The sequence below is a fragment of the Phocoena phocoena genome, chromosome 4, assembly GCF_963924675.1.
Source record: "Phocoena phocoena chromosome 4, mPhoPho1.1, whole genome shotgun sequence".
NCBI classification, from domain to species: domain Eukaryota; kingdom Metazoa; phylum Chordata; class Mammalia; order Artiodactyla; family Phocoenidae; genus Phocoena; species Phocoena phocoena.
In genome coordinates this window covers 6651203-6664880 of record NC_089222.1, presented here as the reverse complement: position 1 = coordinate 6664880, position 13678 = coordinate 6651203, and the positions used below count along the sequence as shown (strand labels likewise).

The following is a 13678-nucleotide window of genomic DNA, read 5'->3' as shown; positions in this document are numbered from 1 at the left end:
GCCATGGACTGATTTCCCTCAGGGTGAGCGGTGTGTTGAGAAGAAAGAACATAAGCTTTGGGCTCAGACTGACCTGGGTTGGAGTCCTGACCCACTGCCTGAGTGACCCAGCAAGTGGGGACTCCTGGGTCACAGGGTGCACTCAGTAAAGTGGGTTAAAGTCACCCGTCCCAGTGGTTCTCAAGCTGGCTGTCCTTCAGAATCAACTGAGGCGTTTTAAAAGAAATGCAAGTGCCTGGGCTCCAGCTCAGAGAAGTGGATTTAATCAGAGTGCCCTGGTCCTTGATGGTAGCATAATTTCAGAGTTCTCCAGGGGATTCCTTCGTGCAGCCAGGATTTAGACCCACTGGCCTTCCTCTTAAGGATGATGGTGAGGTGCTGATGAAGTTACTCATGCCAGCATCTGGGACAAAAACAGACATCCCGGCTCTGCTAAATTCTGCTCTGCAGTCAGTGGCGCCACATCACCTGTCAGCACCAGCTCTGCTCTCCAAAAACGGGAGCTGACGAATTCTCTAAGGAAACCAAGAGGTCCGTAAAGTCCATGGCTTGGGCTTCTCACAGTGATGTTCTTATTATCAAGCGTTTGATTTCATTTTATCATCTTATTTTATTTTACTTATTTTAGCCATGCCACACAGCTTGTGGGATCTCAGTTCCCTGCCCAGGGATTGAACCCAGTGCTTGGCAGTGAAAGCCTGGAATGCTAACCAATGGATCACCAGGGAACTCCCTTATTAAGCCTTCTAAAGTTAGGAAAAAGCAGGCAACAGTGCCAACTACTAGAGCTAATCAATGAATTTCGTAAAGTAGAAGGATACAAAATTAATCCAGAGAAATCTCTCGCATTCCTATACACTAATGATGAAAAATCTGAAAGTGAAATTAAGGAAACACTCCCATTTACCATTGCAACAAAAAGAATAAAATACCTAGGAGTAAACCTACCTAAGGAGACTAAAGATTTGTATGCATAAAACTATAAGACACTGATGAAAGAAATTAAACACGATACAAATAGATGGAGAGATATACCATGTTCTTGGATTGGAAGGATCAATATTGTGAAAATGACTCTACTACCCAAAGCAATCTACAGATTCAATGCAATCCCTATCAAACTACAAATGGCATTTTTCACAGAACTAGAACAAAACATATCACAATTTGTATGGAAACACAAAAGACCCCGAATAGCCAAAGCAATCTTGAGAAAGAAAAACGGAGCTGGAGGAATCAGGCTCCCTGATTTCAAACTATACTACAAAACTACAGTAATCAAGACAATATAGTACTGGCACAAAAACAGAAATATAGATCAATGGAACAGGATAGAAAGCCCAGAGATAAACCCATGCACATATGGTCACCTTATTTTTGAGAAAGGAGGCAAGAATATACAGTGGAGAAAAGACAGCCCCTTCAATAAGTGGTGCTGGGAAAACTGGACAGCTACATGTAAAAGAATGAAATTTGAACACTCCCTAACAACATACACAAAAATAAACTCAAAATGGATTAGAGACCTAAATGTAAGGCCAGGCACTACAAAGCTCTTAGAGGAAACCATAGGCAGAACACTCTATGACATAAATCACAGCAAGATACTTTTTGACCCACCTCCTGGAGAAATGGAAATAAAAACAAAAATTAACAAATGGGACCTAATGAAACTTAAAAGCTATTGCACAGCAAAGGAAACCATAAACAAGACCAAAAGACAACCCTCAGAATGGGAGAAAATATTTGCAAATGAAGCAACTGACAAAGGATTAATCTCCAAAATTTACAAGCAGCTCATGCAGCTCAATATCAAAAAAACAAACAACCCAATCCAAAAACGGGCAGAAGACCTAAATAGACATTTCTCCAAAGAAGATATACAGATTGCCAACAAACCCATGAAAGGATGCTCAACATCACTAATCATTAGAGAAATGCAAATCAAAACTAAATGAGATATCATCTCACACCAGTCAGAATGGCCATCATCAAAAAATCTACAAACAGGGCTTCCCTGGTGGTGCAGTGGTTGAGAGTCCACCTGCCAATGCAGGGGACACGCGTTCGTGCCCTGGTCCGGGAAGATTCCACATGCCATGGAGCGGCTGGGCCCGTGAGCCATGGCTGCTGAGCCTGTGCCCCGCAACGGGAGAGGCCACAACAGTGAGAGGCCTGCGTACCACAAAAAAAAAAAAAAAAATCTACACACAATAAATGCTGGAGAGGGTGTGGAGAAAAGGGAGCCCTCTTGCACTGTTGGTGGGAATGTAAATTGATACAGCCACTATGGAGAACAGTATGGAGGTTCCTTAAAAAACTAAAAACAGAACTTCCATACAACTCAGCAATCCCACTACCGGGCATACACCCTGAGAAAACCGTAATTCAAAAAGAGTCATGTGGGGCTTCCCTGGTGGCGCAGTGGTTGAGAGTCCACCTGCCGATGCAGGGGACATGGGCTCGTGCCCCGGTCCAGGAAGATTCCACATGCCGCGGAGCAGCTGGGCCCATGAGCCATGGCCGCTGAGCCTGCGTGTCCAGAGCCTGTGCTCCACAACGGGAGAGGCCACAACAGTGAGAGGCCCACGTACCACACACACACAAAAAGAGTCATGTACCACAATGTTCATTGTAGCTCTATTTATAATACAGGACACAGAAGCAACCTAAGTGTCCATCGACAGATGAATGGATAAAAAGATGTGGCACATATATACAATGGAATATTACTCAGCCATAAAAAGAAATGAAATTGAGTTATTTGTAGTGAGGTGGATGGACCTAGAGTCTGTCATACAGAACGAAGTAAGTCAGAAAGAGAAAAACAAATACAGTGTGCTAACACATATATATGGAATCTAAAAATAAGGGAAAAAAATGGTTATGAAGAACCTAGCCACAGGACAGGAATAAAGACACAGACGTAGAGAATGGACTTGAGGACACGGGGAGCGGAAGGGTAATAAGGTAGGAGGAAGTGATAGATTGGCATGGACATATATACACTACAATATGTAAAACAGATAGCTAGTGGGAAGCAGCCACATAGCATAGGGAGATCAGCTCGGTGCTTTGTGTCCACCTAGAGGGGAGGGATAGGGAGGGTGGGAGGGAAACACAAAAGGGAGGAGATATGGGGATATATGTATATGTAGAGCTGATTCACTTTGTTATAAAGCAGAAACTAACACACCACTGTAAAGTAATTATACTCCAATAAAGATATTTAAAAAAATAAACGTTCCCAAAACAAACTAATTTACCAGAAGGTTAGTATTCAGGATCTTACACAACTCTGTTTTTTTTTAAGGAAAAAGAAAAATTCTCAGTTAAATGGTGCATTTAACTGATAGAGCTTCCTTAGGACACGGCTCCTGAGTATCCCCATAAAACTGTAAGTTACAGCCCGCCATTCCTGGGGCAGCTAATGGAAACACATGGCAGTGATCACGTGGCTTCCGGATTGAGCATCACAAGGGCATCACTCCCTGTCAGTAACCTCCGCGTTGCCTCACAACAAGGGCACCATAAGTTATAAACTGTCGCAGAGCTTTAGAAGCAGGCTTTGAGAGAGATGCTAATAATTCCATATAGGAAGGGCAGAAAGTTTTTTTTTTTAATAGCACAGCCAGTCAGACAAAGAAATCAGTGTTTAAAAGTCGAGCAACACACAGAAGGATAGATAAAAATCGATACCAAATCCCTCTTTCCTTCCCAAGCAACTAATAATAAACTCCCTCAGCTTTCAATGTGTCTGTCCCCATTAGAGTCTTGGGCAGGAAGGAATATGGGGCATGGAATCTTTATGGAGGTTTCCTGCCCTGATCATTTCTCTATTCTGCCTCTGCTTCTGCCATTTCCCTTCGTTATAGAATAATGACAAATAAAAGATTAGAAGTGGCCTGGGCGGTACATCTAATCCCAAAGTACCAGGGGCTATTTGAGGAGGTAACCAAATGCCCCCTTTCTCAGTGCACTCGGATACCTCCACAGGGATGCTAAGCTGCATCGCTGGACATATATTTCCAAATTGTCATGTTTTCAAAATCTGCTCTTTTCTTTCTAACGCACTTGGTTTTCACATCCTCATGCCAAGGCCAATTCCTATGGTGCTTTGCAGATTATGAAGTTTGTTTCAACCTCTGATTGAATCTCTCTGTCAGAGAGACCCTTTAACCCATCGTATAAAGGGAAAAATTGACACAGATTCACTAATGTGTCCAATGTCACACTACCAGAAAGTGACAAAGTGGGAACTTGACCGGGGAGGATTGGTGAGGAGTTGCTGAAAGCTCTTCACCTATATTTCTTTCCCTCCTACCTGCATCTCCCCCAAGAAAACCTCTCACTGATAACTGAGATATTTAAAGTGCTACTTAGGGCTTCCCTGGTGGCGCAGTGGTTGGGAGTCGGCCTGCCGATGCAGGGGACACGGGTTTGTGCCCCGGTCCGGGAAGGTCCCACATTGCCGCGGAGCGGCTGGGCCCGTGAGCCATGGCCGCTGAGCCTGCGCGTCCGGAGCCTGTGCTCCGCAACGGGAGAGGCCACAACAGTGAGAGGCCCACGTACTGCAAACAGTAAATAAATAAAAAACTAATAATAATAAAGCGCTACTTATATCAGTTGTAAGATCTCCCTGCGGGTCTGTGGCCAGTTTGTCCTGAGAGCTGTCTCTCAAACTTTGGACTGCCCAGGTGCTGACATGTGCAGGATGCACTGCCCAGGCTGCCTTGTTGGTGCCCTCTGGCTGGATTCCACCAATGAGAGGCAGAGGCTATGCACTGGAGGGTGGGCGCAAGGGAGAAGGCAGGGTATTTCTCCATCTCCCTCTGTGCCTGAGGCTGAATCCTTCCATCCTTAGTGTCTTAGGCCCGCCGTGATTCCAGATCCTACCAGGAGGCCCTGGGTCCTGGCCTCCAGGACCACATCTCGTCTCTCTCCATCTTACACTACCAGTTTCTTGCTATTGCTAATCTCTGGGTTGCCTCTGCACCCCTCATGGGGCATCTCAGCTCCTCCATCACCCACATAACTAATGACCTGCATTAAAGTCCTTCTTTGTGAATTAGCTGACATGGTTCCTGTTTTCTGGTTTGACCCCAAAAGATATCATCACTTTAAAAATTTTTTACACATTTGTATACTGGGTTGGATATAGAGGGAAAAATCAAGAAAGGATCAAATTTTACGGATGGCTCACCATGAACTTCCTGGGGCTTGGCAGTGTTATAAGCCTTGTATAGTTTAGTCCTCAAAAGAGAACTGTGGAAAACACATTATCATTATTCTCCTTTCACAGAAAAACCTGGATATCAAAATGTGAGGTGACTTGCCCAAGAATACAGAGCTAATAAGTGGAACGGCTGAGAGTCTAACTAGGTTGTTTTTACTTCTTTATGGGTCATGAAACAAAGACCAGGCTGGGACTCCCTTCTTGAACAAATACTGGAGATAATGTTGTAAATATCAAAGTCTGTAGTACAAATGACTTGCATTATTTTTACAAGCATTGAGTTAAATAGTGAAACAGCAGGTATATGTAACACATAATTAATACAAGCCTTAATACCTAACGATGCTTTGGAAAAACTTTTGGGTTCGCGGGCCTCTCGCTGTTCTTGTGGCCTCTCCCGTTGCGGAGCACAGGCTCCGGACGCGCAGGCTCAGCGGCCATGGCTCACGGGCCCAGCCGCTCCGCGGCACGTGGGATCTTCCCGGGCCGGGGCACGAACCCGCGTCTCCTGCATCGGCAGGCGGACTCTCAACCACTGCGCCACCAGGGAAGCCCAATTCATGCGTTTTAATTAGATTTTTTCTGATTATTATTGGATGTGAAAAAATAAGGCAGAATAATAAAAGTATGGATTAGATTCAGACTTCTGTTATCAATTGTGATTCCACAAAGTCAAAACACACATCCATCTTAGACCTCAACCATTTCTATTTATTTCTTTAGCTATCAGCTAGAATATTCTTTCTAGCATTATTATTACAAAGAATCTTCCTTTCATAAAAAATATCTCCCTACGCTCTGCTATAAAGAGTAAAGGGCACTGAAATCAGCCTCAAAGCACTGAGTTGGAGTCTTGGCCTTAACTTTTACTAGATGTGTGACCTTGAGAAAGTTGTTTCAGCCATCTGAGGCTCAGATTCCTCATCTAAAAAGAGGAATAATTATATTTTGTCTACCTCCTACAATGGGTCATTTTGAGAATTAAAAAAAAAAATGCAGATGCATTTTAAAAAATACAAATTGCTCTACAAGGATCATGTTTATTAAAGTACGTTTACATTCATTACTGCGTTTTTATCCTCAGAGCAATCTGCCGCAAGTGCTTTCCTTCATCAGCAAAATGCATTGATATGAAAAAGGTACGTGTGAAGAACAAGTTTACAAAAGCCTTGCAAACAGCAGTTTTGCTCAGCCTTAACAAACGGCAATTTTTGAAATTGGTGGCCGTGCCGAGCATGTCCGGCTACTTGCACATAATGTGGTTCCTGCCTATCCCAGCCTCATGGCCAGAGAAAGCCAACATCTGGAGTGAAGACACAGAAAATGCCAACATCTGGGATAAAGACACAGAAGCCAAGCACAGCTGAGAACTGACGTTGTGACCAGGTGGACTGAAACCAAGTGCAATTCTACCATCTTACGATTTTACGTGTTCTTCCGACGTTTTTGACCATTAGTCTTAATATTCCATAGCTTTGTCCCTCTCCTTTTACACTGCAGAGTCCTATGAAACAAGAAGTTAAGTGAAACAGAAAAAAAGGTTGTGGAATTTCTTACACTTATTTAAATATCTAAGGGCGCGTCCTGACTTCGACACTTGGAAAACAAACAAAAAGAAGCAGCTACTGTTCCAGGAGCAAAGAGGTGTGTTCCTCTTGTCAACTCACATTCACCAGGGAACGTCAGCATTCTGGATCCGCTGAGGAACTGGATTCCCTTCCTCTCTGATCGCCAACACCCATTTCATCTTGCAGTTTCAACACCTATTTGTAAGTGCCTACGTGCCTGGCACTGAGCTGAGCGGGGTGCTGAGGACACCTGAGATTAAACAACGCTCATGCATTGAAAGAATTCTCAGCCCCCAGCCCCATCCCTGCCCCCCAGTCCCCAACTCCCACCAGGCACCGCTGTACTTTGGGGCAAACAGCATTGCTCAGAGCACCAAATGCTGCTGCTGCCCATTTCCCGTCTGACCTTAGCCCAGGAAACTTGTCTCCCTCCTCCCTACTTACAGAAAAGTGATTACTGCAAGTGGGCAGAAAAAAAAAAAAAAAAAAAAAAACATAAAGAAGAAGAAGGGGTTCAGTTCATCCCATCCAGTGCTATGATACGAGTTCATATGCATTTCAGTTGTCAGAATCCAGAGGGATTCACGGAAATGCCTTCAATTTTAAAGGCTGTGCAAACCTGGAGCTCACATTCAAAGAAGGCTGACTTCCAGCTGCTTTATAACGATTTTAACGGGACAACAGAGCAAAGCGTCTTCCTATTTTCAACCCTAGCAATTTGGTTCAAGCGTGATCTCAGCCACTTTAAGCTTTGATATTTCTAGCCACCTCTTATGCTGTATTTTCTCTTAATGCCACCAATCATGTGTGAAATTCTGTTGCAAAACTAATCTTTGTGGGAAATGATATATAATGACTTCTTTAAAGAGAGACGGAGAGGGCAGTGACTATGACCTTTGTTGTTTTTTGACATGCTTTTCATAGTGTAATACGGATGGAAACAGCTCTTTCTCAAGGTCAAAGTCGAAATAGTTTTCTGCTTATACAAGCATCCCTCTTTCTTAAGCAGGAAAAGCCTTGAAAATTATCCTCATGACTTGACTTTAAAAACCTCTAAGGTACAGAATGGTTGATAAACTTGAAAACCAGCTGTGCTCAAAATACAGTTTCATATCCATCTTATTAAATCAATACTTAAAGTTTTACCTTTCAAATGATGTGAAAAGATTTACAAATATACAAAAGATGTGAATGAGAAATAAAATTTGGGTATTTATATAACAAGGCACTATTTTAGGATCCAGTGTTACACTCGCACACACACACGCACACGCTCACACACACGCACACGCACACATATATATGCTAGCCAACACACCTGGTCTTATCAAGGGAGATTTCAGTCAAAAGCAGCTGTGACCAAATATTCTGCAGTGGAAGTCAGAAAACACTAATTTAAATTTTTCACTTGTTTTTTGGAACAATTATGCCACCCACAAAAGGGTAACTTTGCAAGTCGTCATTATCTCATGAATTTTGGAACTTGTCCCTTAAATAAACTCATCTCGTTTCCATGTAATTACAGCAACTAAGAAGGCCCTTTAAAAAAGAAGAAAAACTTAGCTCAAAATTTAAGGGTCCTAATTAAAGAATCCGTGTTACTGACATTTTGATCATCCTTGGAATTTGGTTCCCGAAAATGAGAACTTCCTATGAATCTGAAAGAGGAATGTCTTGAGAGGGTTCTCTTAGATTTCAGTTTCCTGCATCTGATGCTTTCTGACAACATTCACCTGTCACATCCGCCATCCCTGTTATGTAGTAATTGATTGCATGTCATTTAGATTCATTTGTAATAACACACAATGGTAATGACTTCAAACTTCAAAAAGGGTAACCTGGACTAACAAATTCCTTCCTGAATTATTCTCTCCCGCTGGTAACCTCGGGGAAATAGAAACACGTCCAGAGTGCCTGAGGGACTCAAGTGGACCTAATTCCCCATAACAGATCACCTAGTACCAACTAATTAGGATGAGTTACATGTTTCCACTGAAAACACACACACAAAGAGGAATGTTTTTCTCTGCTGCCTGCTGTTTTCTGCTCATTTCCTTCCTTGTAGCCTTGCCGCCTAACTGCTTTTCTAACACAACCAAAAGTGTAAACGCTCACTGGAGAATGTTCTAAACATCCCAGCGGAAAAACAAAGTCCTTCCTATGACAATGTATAAACGTGTCTATTATAGGCAGGGGAATAGGCTGCTGGTCTAGAATTTTCCTACGAGATTTTTTTTCTAACTGTTGTATTAAAAGCTTCCTCCATCAAGTATTTCTTGTTATGATAGGCACAGCGCTAAGTCTTTTTCAGGTTTTTCTAAAGGCATTTTAAGGAAGACAGCTGATTCACAATTAGCACCACGCTGCACTTGAACGGCTCATTCGTACTTTCTAAATTTTGCTCGCCCTTTTCTCCAGGTTTAATGAATATGCCATGAATAGTAGCATTGAGAGGGAGCTCTAATGTTTGTCTCAAGTTCTACTCATTTGTTTAAGATGCATCCTTTCTTTTTGCAGCAGGATTCTCAGGGAGCAAGCCCTCGCCCCTGCTTGGCTGTAAGTACCCCAGAATCTCCATCTGGTTGATTTTCGGGCACGTCGAATTTCCTCAGTGCCATCAGGCTCCCATTTTCTCTCCTGATGGCAAAGGGCTGTGACATGACACCTCTCTGGCAAACTGTGGACAATTTGTGAGGTTGGCAGGACCACGGGCAGCCATTCATCACTCCAGCAGTGGAGAAATGTGTGCAGCCAGATGGAAGGGGAAGATGATTCAGACATACTGGAGACAGTACATGGTTACAGCCTTCTGCTGGGATGTACCTGCCCTTCATGCCAGCACTGTCCCCTGACCTAACCGTAACCAGGTGGCATGGGGCAGGTCTGCTGTACTCATAGCCAGCCAGGACCGCTCCCTTCATCCAGTGAGAAGTCTCCCAGCTGCTTGTTGTTATTTGCGGATTAATTTTTTTTAATTTATTTTCTTATTTATTATCTCTAGGTCTCATTTGCAAACCGGGGATCATAATACTACCTTTTTTTTTTTTTTTTTTTTTTTGCCACATGTGGGATCTTAGTTCCCCAACCAGGGATTGAACCCGCGCCCCCGGCAGTGAAAGCACAGAGTCCTAACCACTGGACCACCAGGGAACTCTCTATTTCCGGATCAATTGTTAACGGTTCTTTATCCTCGGCACATGCAATTTTTAAGTCTGTCAAATATTCCTGCGGGTGGAGAGGGTAACTTCACAAGTCTTTATGATTTTCCCTTGCTTTTACAGTAAATCCCAATCAGGTTGCTTGCTGGGATTTTTCCTCTCTTCTTTCTCCCATGTGAACCTGATTCTTAACTCCAAGTAATGGATGCGAGATCGACAGAATAAGTAACAAACATATCCACGGTGACTGAACAGCAAACTCTTAAATTACTGTGCAGTAAGTGCAAATGAACAATTATTGAAAACACTGCACTAAAATTTCAGTAGGAGATAAGAGTGAGGCTTAAGTCATTAAAAGGGTCCATTAGCCTCGTGAGTCTGAGACAGCACACTCAAAACACGAGTTATTCTGGAGAACTGGAAATATTACTTATTCCACCAACTTGCACACACACAGCTGACTCCAACTGAGAAAGGACGGGGTCACAGTGTCCAGCCCCTAAGGGGAAAGGGGTCTACAGAGAAGCAGAGGCTGGGCCAGTCTGTCCAGGCAATGAGTCTTCAGTTAAACTTGAAAGGCGGAGCAGGCGAGCAAAACTGACAAATTAGATTATTTACAAGGGAAGTAAATACCCTGCTTGCATATCAATTCCCAGGGTATTAGAGCATCACCCATGCTCTCCATCACTCCCTGCTGGGGACACAAATAAAGACTTCTGACACCTCTACCCCATTCCCACAAATCACCAGAAAAGCCCAAGAATTCAGCCCTGCTTTCCTTTTGTCCCTGTTCTCCCTGACCTGATAAACCCTCTGCAGTTCAAATATGAAGAAGAAAGTCACGGGTGACCAAACTGCAAAGTGAAAGCACTGTTTTGAAAAAATTACCTGAAATAGCTACACACACATAAGTACACGTATGTGTCTACGTACATACACACATACATACATACTGTAAGGATTTGCAACATTAAAATGCTGTTGAATCTTAACACGCCTGGTTCGTATTGTCAATTCTGACCCTAGATCGTGGACCACACATTTTATGAGAGACAGGTGGGCTCCCAGAGCTCTGGATGCCAAACAGCTTGAGCGAGGGGCTGCATAACAGAACCTGAAAGAAACAGCATTCCTAAATACACACGATTTCCTCCGAGAATATAAAACAATATCTCACGCCGGAATTATGGTAAGACGGAACCGTGCTCATGACACAGAGGGCAACTTTAGCCTTGCCTTTAAAAGAGTATAGTTTCATCTGAAGCAGGACATCATATTTCAATGTGTGCTATTAAAAACTTGCATTACACAGTGAAACTAATTGCCCTGTGAATCACCCTGCTTTACAAAACGGCTGGACTAGCATGCAGTTAATAATACGAGCTAGCCCAGTGAATATTTCTCCAAGAGACACAGGAAAATCCAGTACAGCACGGATGGCCTCTGGACCAGTACTTTTACACCACGGCTCTGGTTAACACTACATCCTCACCACCATCACCTTAGGCATTGTTGCAAGAGGTTGAAAACTTAAGCTAAAATTAAAATCTTCCTTGCCATCTCTCAAATACCAGTACAGATGCTGAAATGTTATTTTGTCCAAAAGGCATATTATCTTTACAAGCTTTTGCGTGTGTCAAAAACATTCACAATAAACACTTGCTATTTTATGAATTGTCAATTAACACGCTTACCACCTCTATCACTACCCCCTGGAAAGAGTGTTAACTCTGGATTCTGCTTAAATGTGTCCCTCAAATGAGGAGCCTTGCTTTAAAATCGATTTTAGTTATTTTTAAGACTTCTTTCCAAACATGACGCAAATTAAAGGGAAATCAAAACTGCTGTCAAGACAACTAAAAAGCACTCAGCTTCTCCATACTTTGGCAAATGTTTCAAAGGCTCGAGCAAACAAAACAAAGCAAATAGTACGCACAGCAATAAACAACCGAGAAACTAATACTGCCCCAAGTTTCTCGAAATCCCTCTCTAATTGAAAAATGACTCTAGCTTACATATTTCCAAGCAAGGCAACTGATCACCCAGAGCATTTGCATCATGGAACCCTCAGCCCTCTTCAGCTGCTCTCACAAACCTTTTAATATCAGAGAGATGCCCTTAGGTGATGATGCGGGATGAAACTTACAGAAGGAAAGCATAACTTCAGGGAGGAGGAAAGGATATTCTGTCTAATCCTTGGCTTCGCATTTAGGGAAGGGTTTTGCCTTCTCCCCATCAGTAAGTTGCAGCGTTAAAGTGCAAATGTGCAGCTCCCAGCCCACTTACACTGCTCCACTAAGAGCCCAGATCTAAGCCGCAACATGTTTTCTGGAAGGGCAGGCAGCTCCGCAGAAAACCTAAGGGAGGTTTCCACCACGGCACACAACTACACTGCACAAACATTTAACAGCTCCGAGACCTCTAAAGGTTTAAAATAATATGCATTTTGTGCCAGGATGCTCTAGCTGGATGGAAAACTGGGATGCTGTGGAAGGGTGCTCTCAGCTGTCCAAGCACCGCACACCAAAGAATGTTTTCTTTCCCTTTCTGCCTCAGAATTAGGGGAAAACCAAAATGCTTAATGAACCGTAGATATTGACTAAGCTTCCACAGCATCCATAGTACAGAACTTTTACATTCCATTGAGTTTGCCCATGACTTTCCCACGCCGCACCATTTCTCCTTCCTCACCTAGCTAAAAAAAAAAATCAACTTCATAACACAAATCAAGGCAAAGTTTAGCCACCCTCACCCCTGCCTCTTTCCTTTTCCAACTTCAACTCCTCTACGACTAACAAACAGCCCCGATCGTAGCACAAAGGAAGCTCCTAGGGCTGCACCAGCTGGGTCCTCCAGTTGCCTGCTGAAGGTAGGTTTACTGGAATAGATTCTCGAGGCTTTGCCGAGATTTTCGAAAGGGCTTGTCTGCCCTGATGAAGAGCTGGGCACCCTCAGCATGACATCATCAGCGTGAACACTCACCAAAATACATTATGCTTCTCATTAATCAGACAGCCGGAACCCCACCGCGGCGTCTTCAGCATCAGCTCGCACCCAGGGCTGCCGCGCAGAGCCAACCCGTTTCATGCTACATTCGGCGGAAACGTCCCCGGCGTGGAGAGCAGGGGCGCCGAGCGTGCCGCCTCCGCCGCGGGATGAGCGCCTCGCGGGCCGCCTTTCCAGGGCTACGGTCCCCGGCGGCTGGAGCGTGCACTCGGGCTGCCTGCTGCACTGCCCATCCTTACTGTAATCCGACTCCTCCTTGCGATGTCCTTGCTGCGCCTGTGACATCAGGACTGAGAGTACTACAAACAGACCCCCCCCACACTCCACCCCACCCCACCCCCGGTTCGCCGCGGCTCCGGGAGGTGCTTCGATTGCCTGCCTGGACCAACCATGGTGCTCGGGAAGCGTTGACGAGCCCAGAGACCTGGGAGGGGGCGGAGTGAGGGGCGCGGGAGGCTGTCTTAAAGAGAGAAGGGTCTCCAGAGCCACTGAGGCGCGCACGGGGGGAGAAATTCACCGGGAGGGGGGCGAGAGGGGACAGGGTTAAGGCGACTTCTGTCACTGACGTGTCATTAGACACACTTTTATCCCGCCCCTCCCGCGAATGGCAGCATCCCCGCCCCAACTGAGTCTCCCCTCCCAAGTTTAAAAGGCAGTAGGATGGGGAATGGTGCCTTGTGCCTGCATTCTCTTTGCTGTAGGCTTGAGGG

At 44.3% G+C, this 13678-nt stretch overlaps 1 protein-coding gene across 1 annotated transcript in view; it reads right to left on the bottom strand.

Moving 5' to 3' along the window:
- Nucleotides 1-13207, bottom strand: part of ZNF385D (zinc finger protein 385D) — a 334430-nt gene extending 321223 nt beyond the window's left edge. Inside the window, exon 1 of the mRNA XM_065875748.1 lies at nucleotides 12945-13207. Coding sequence (XP_065731820.1) covers nucleotides 12945-12966 — 22 coding nt within the window. The 5' untranslated portion in view covers nucleotides 12967-13207. The remainder of the gene's footprint in view (nucleotides 1-12944) is intronic.
- Between the last annotated feature and the right edge of the window lie 471 nt (nucleotides 13208-13678).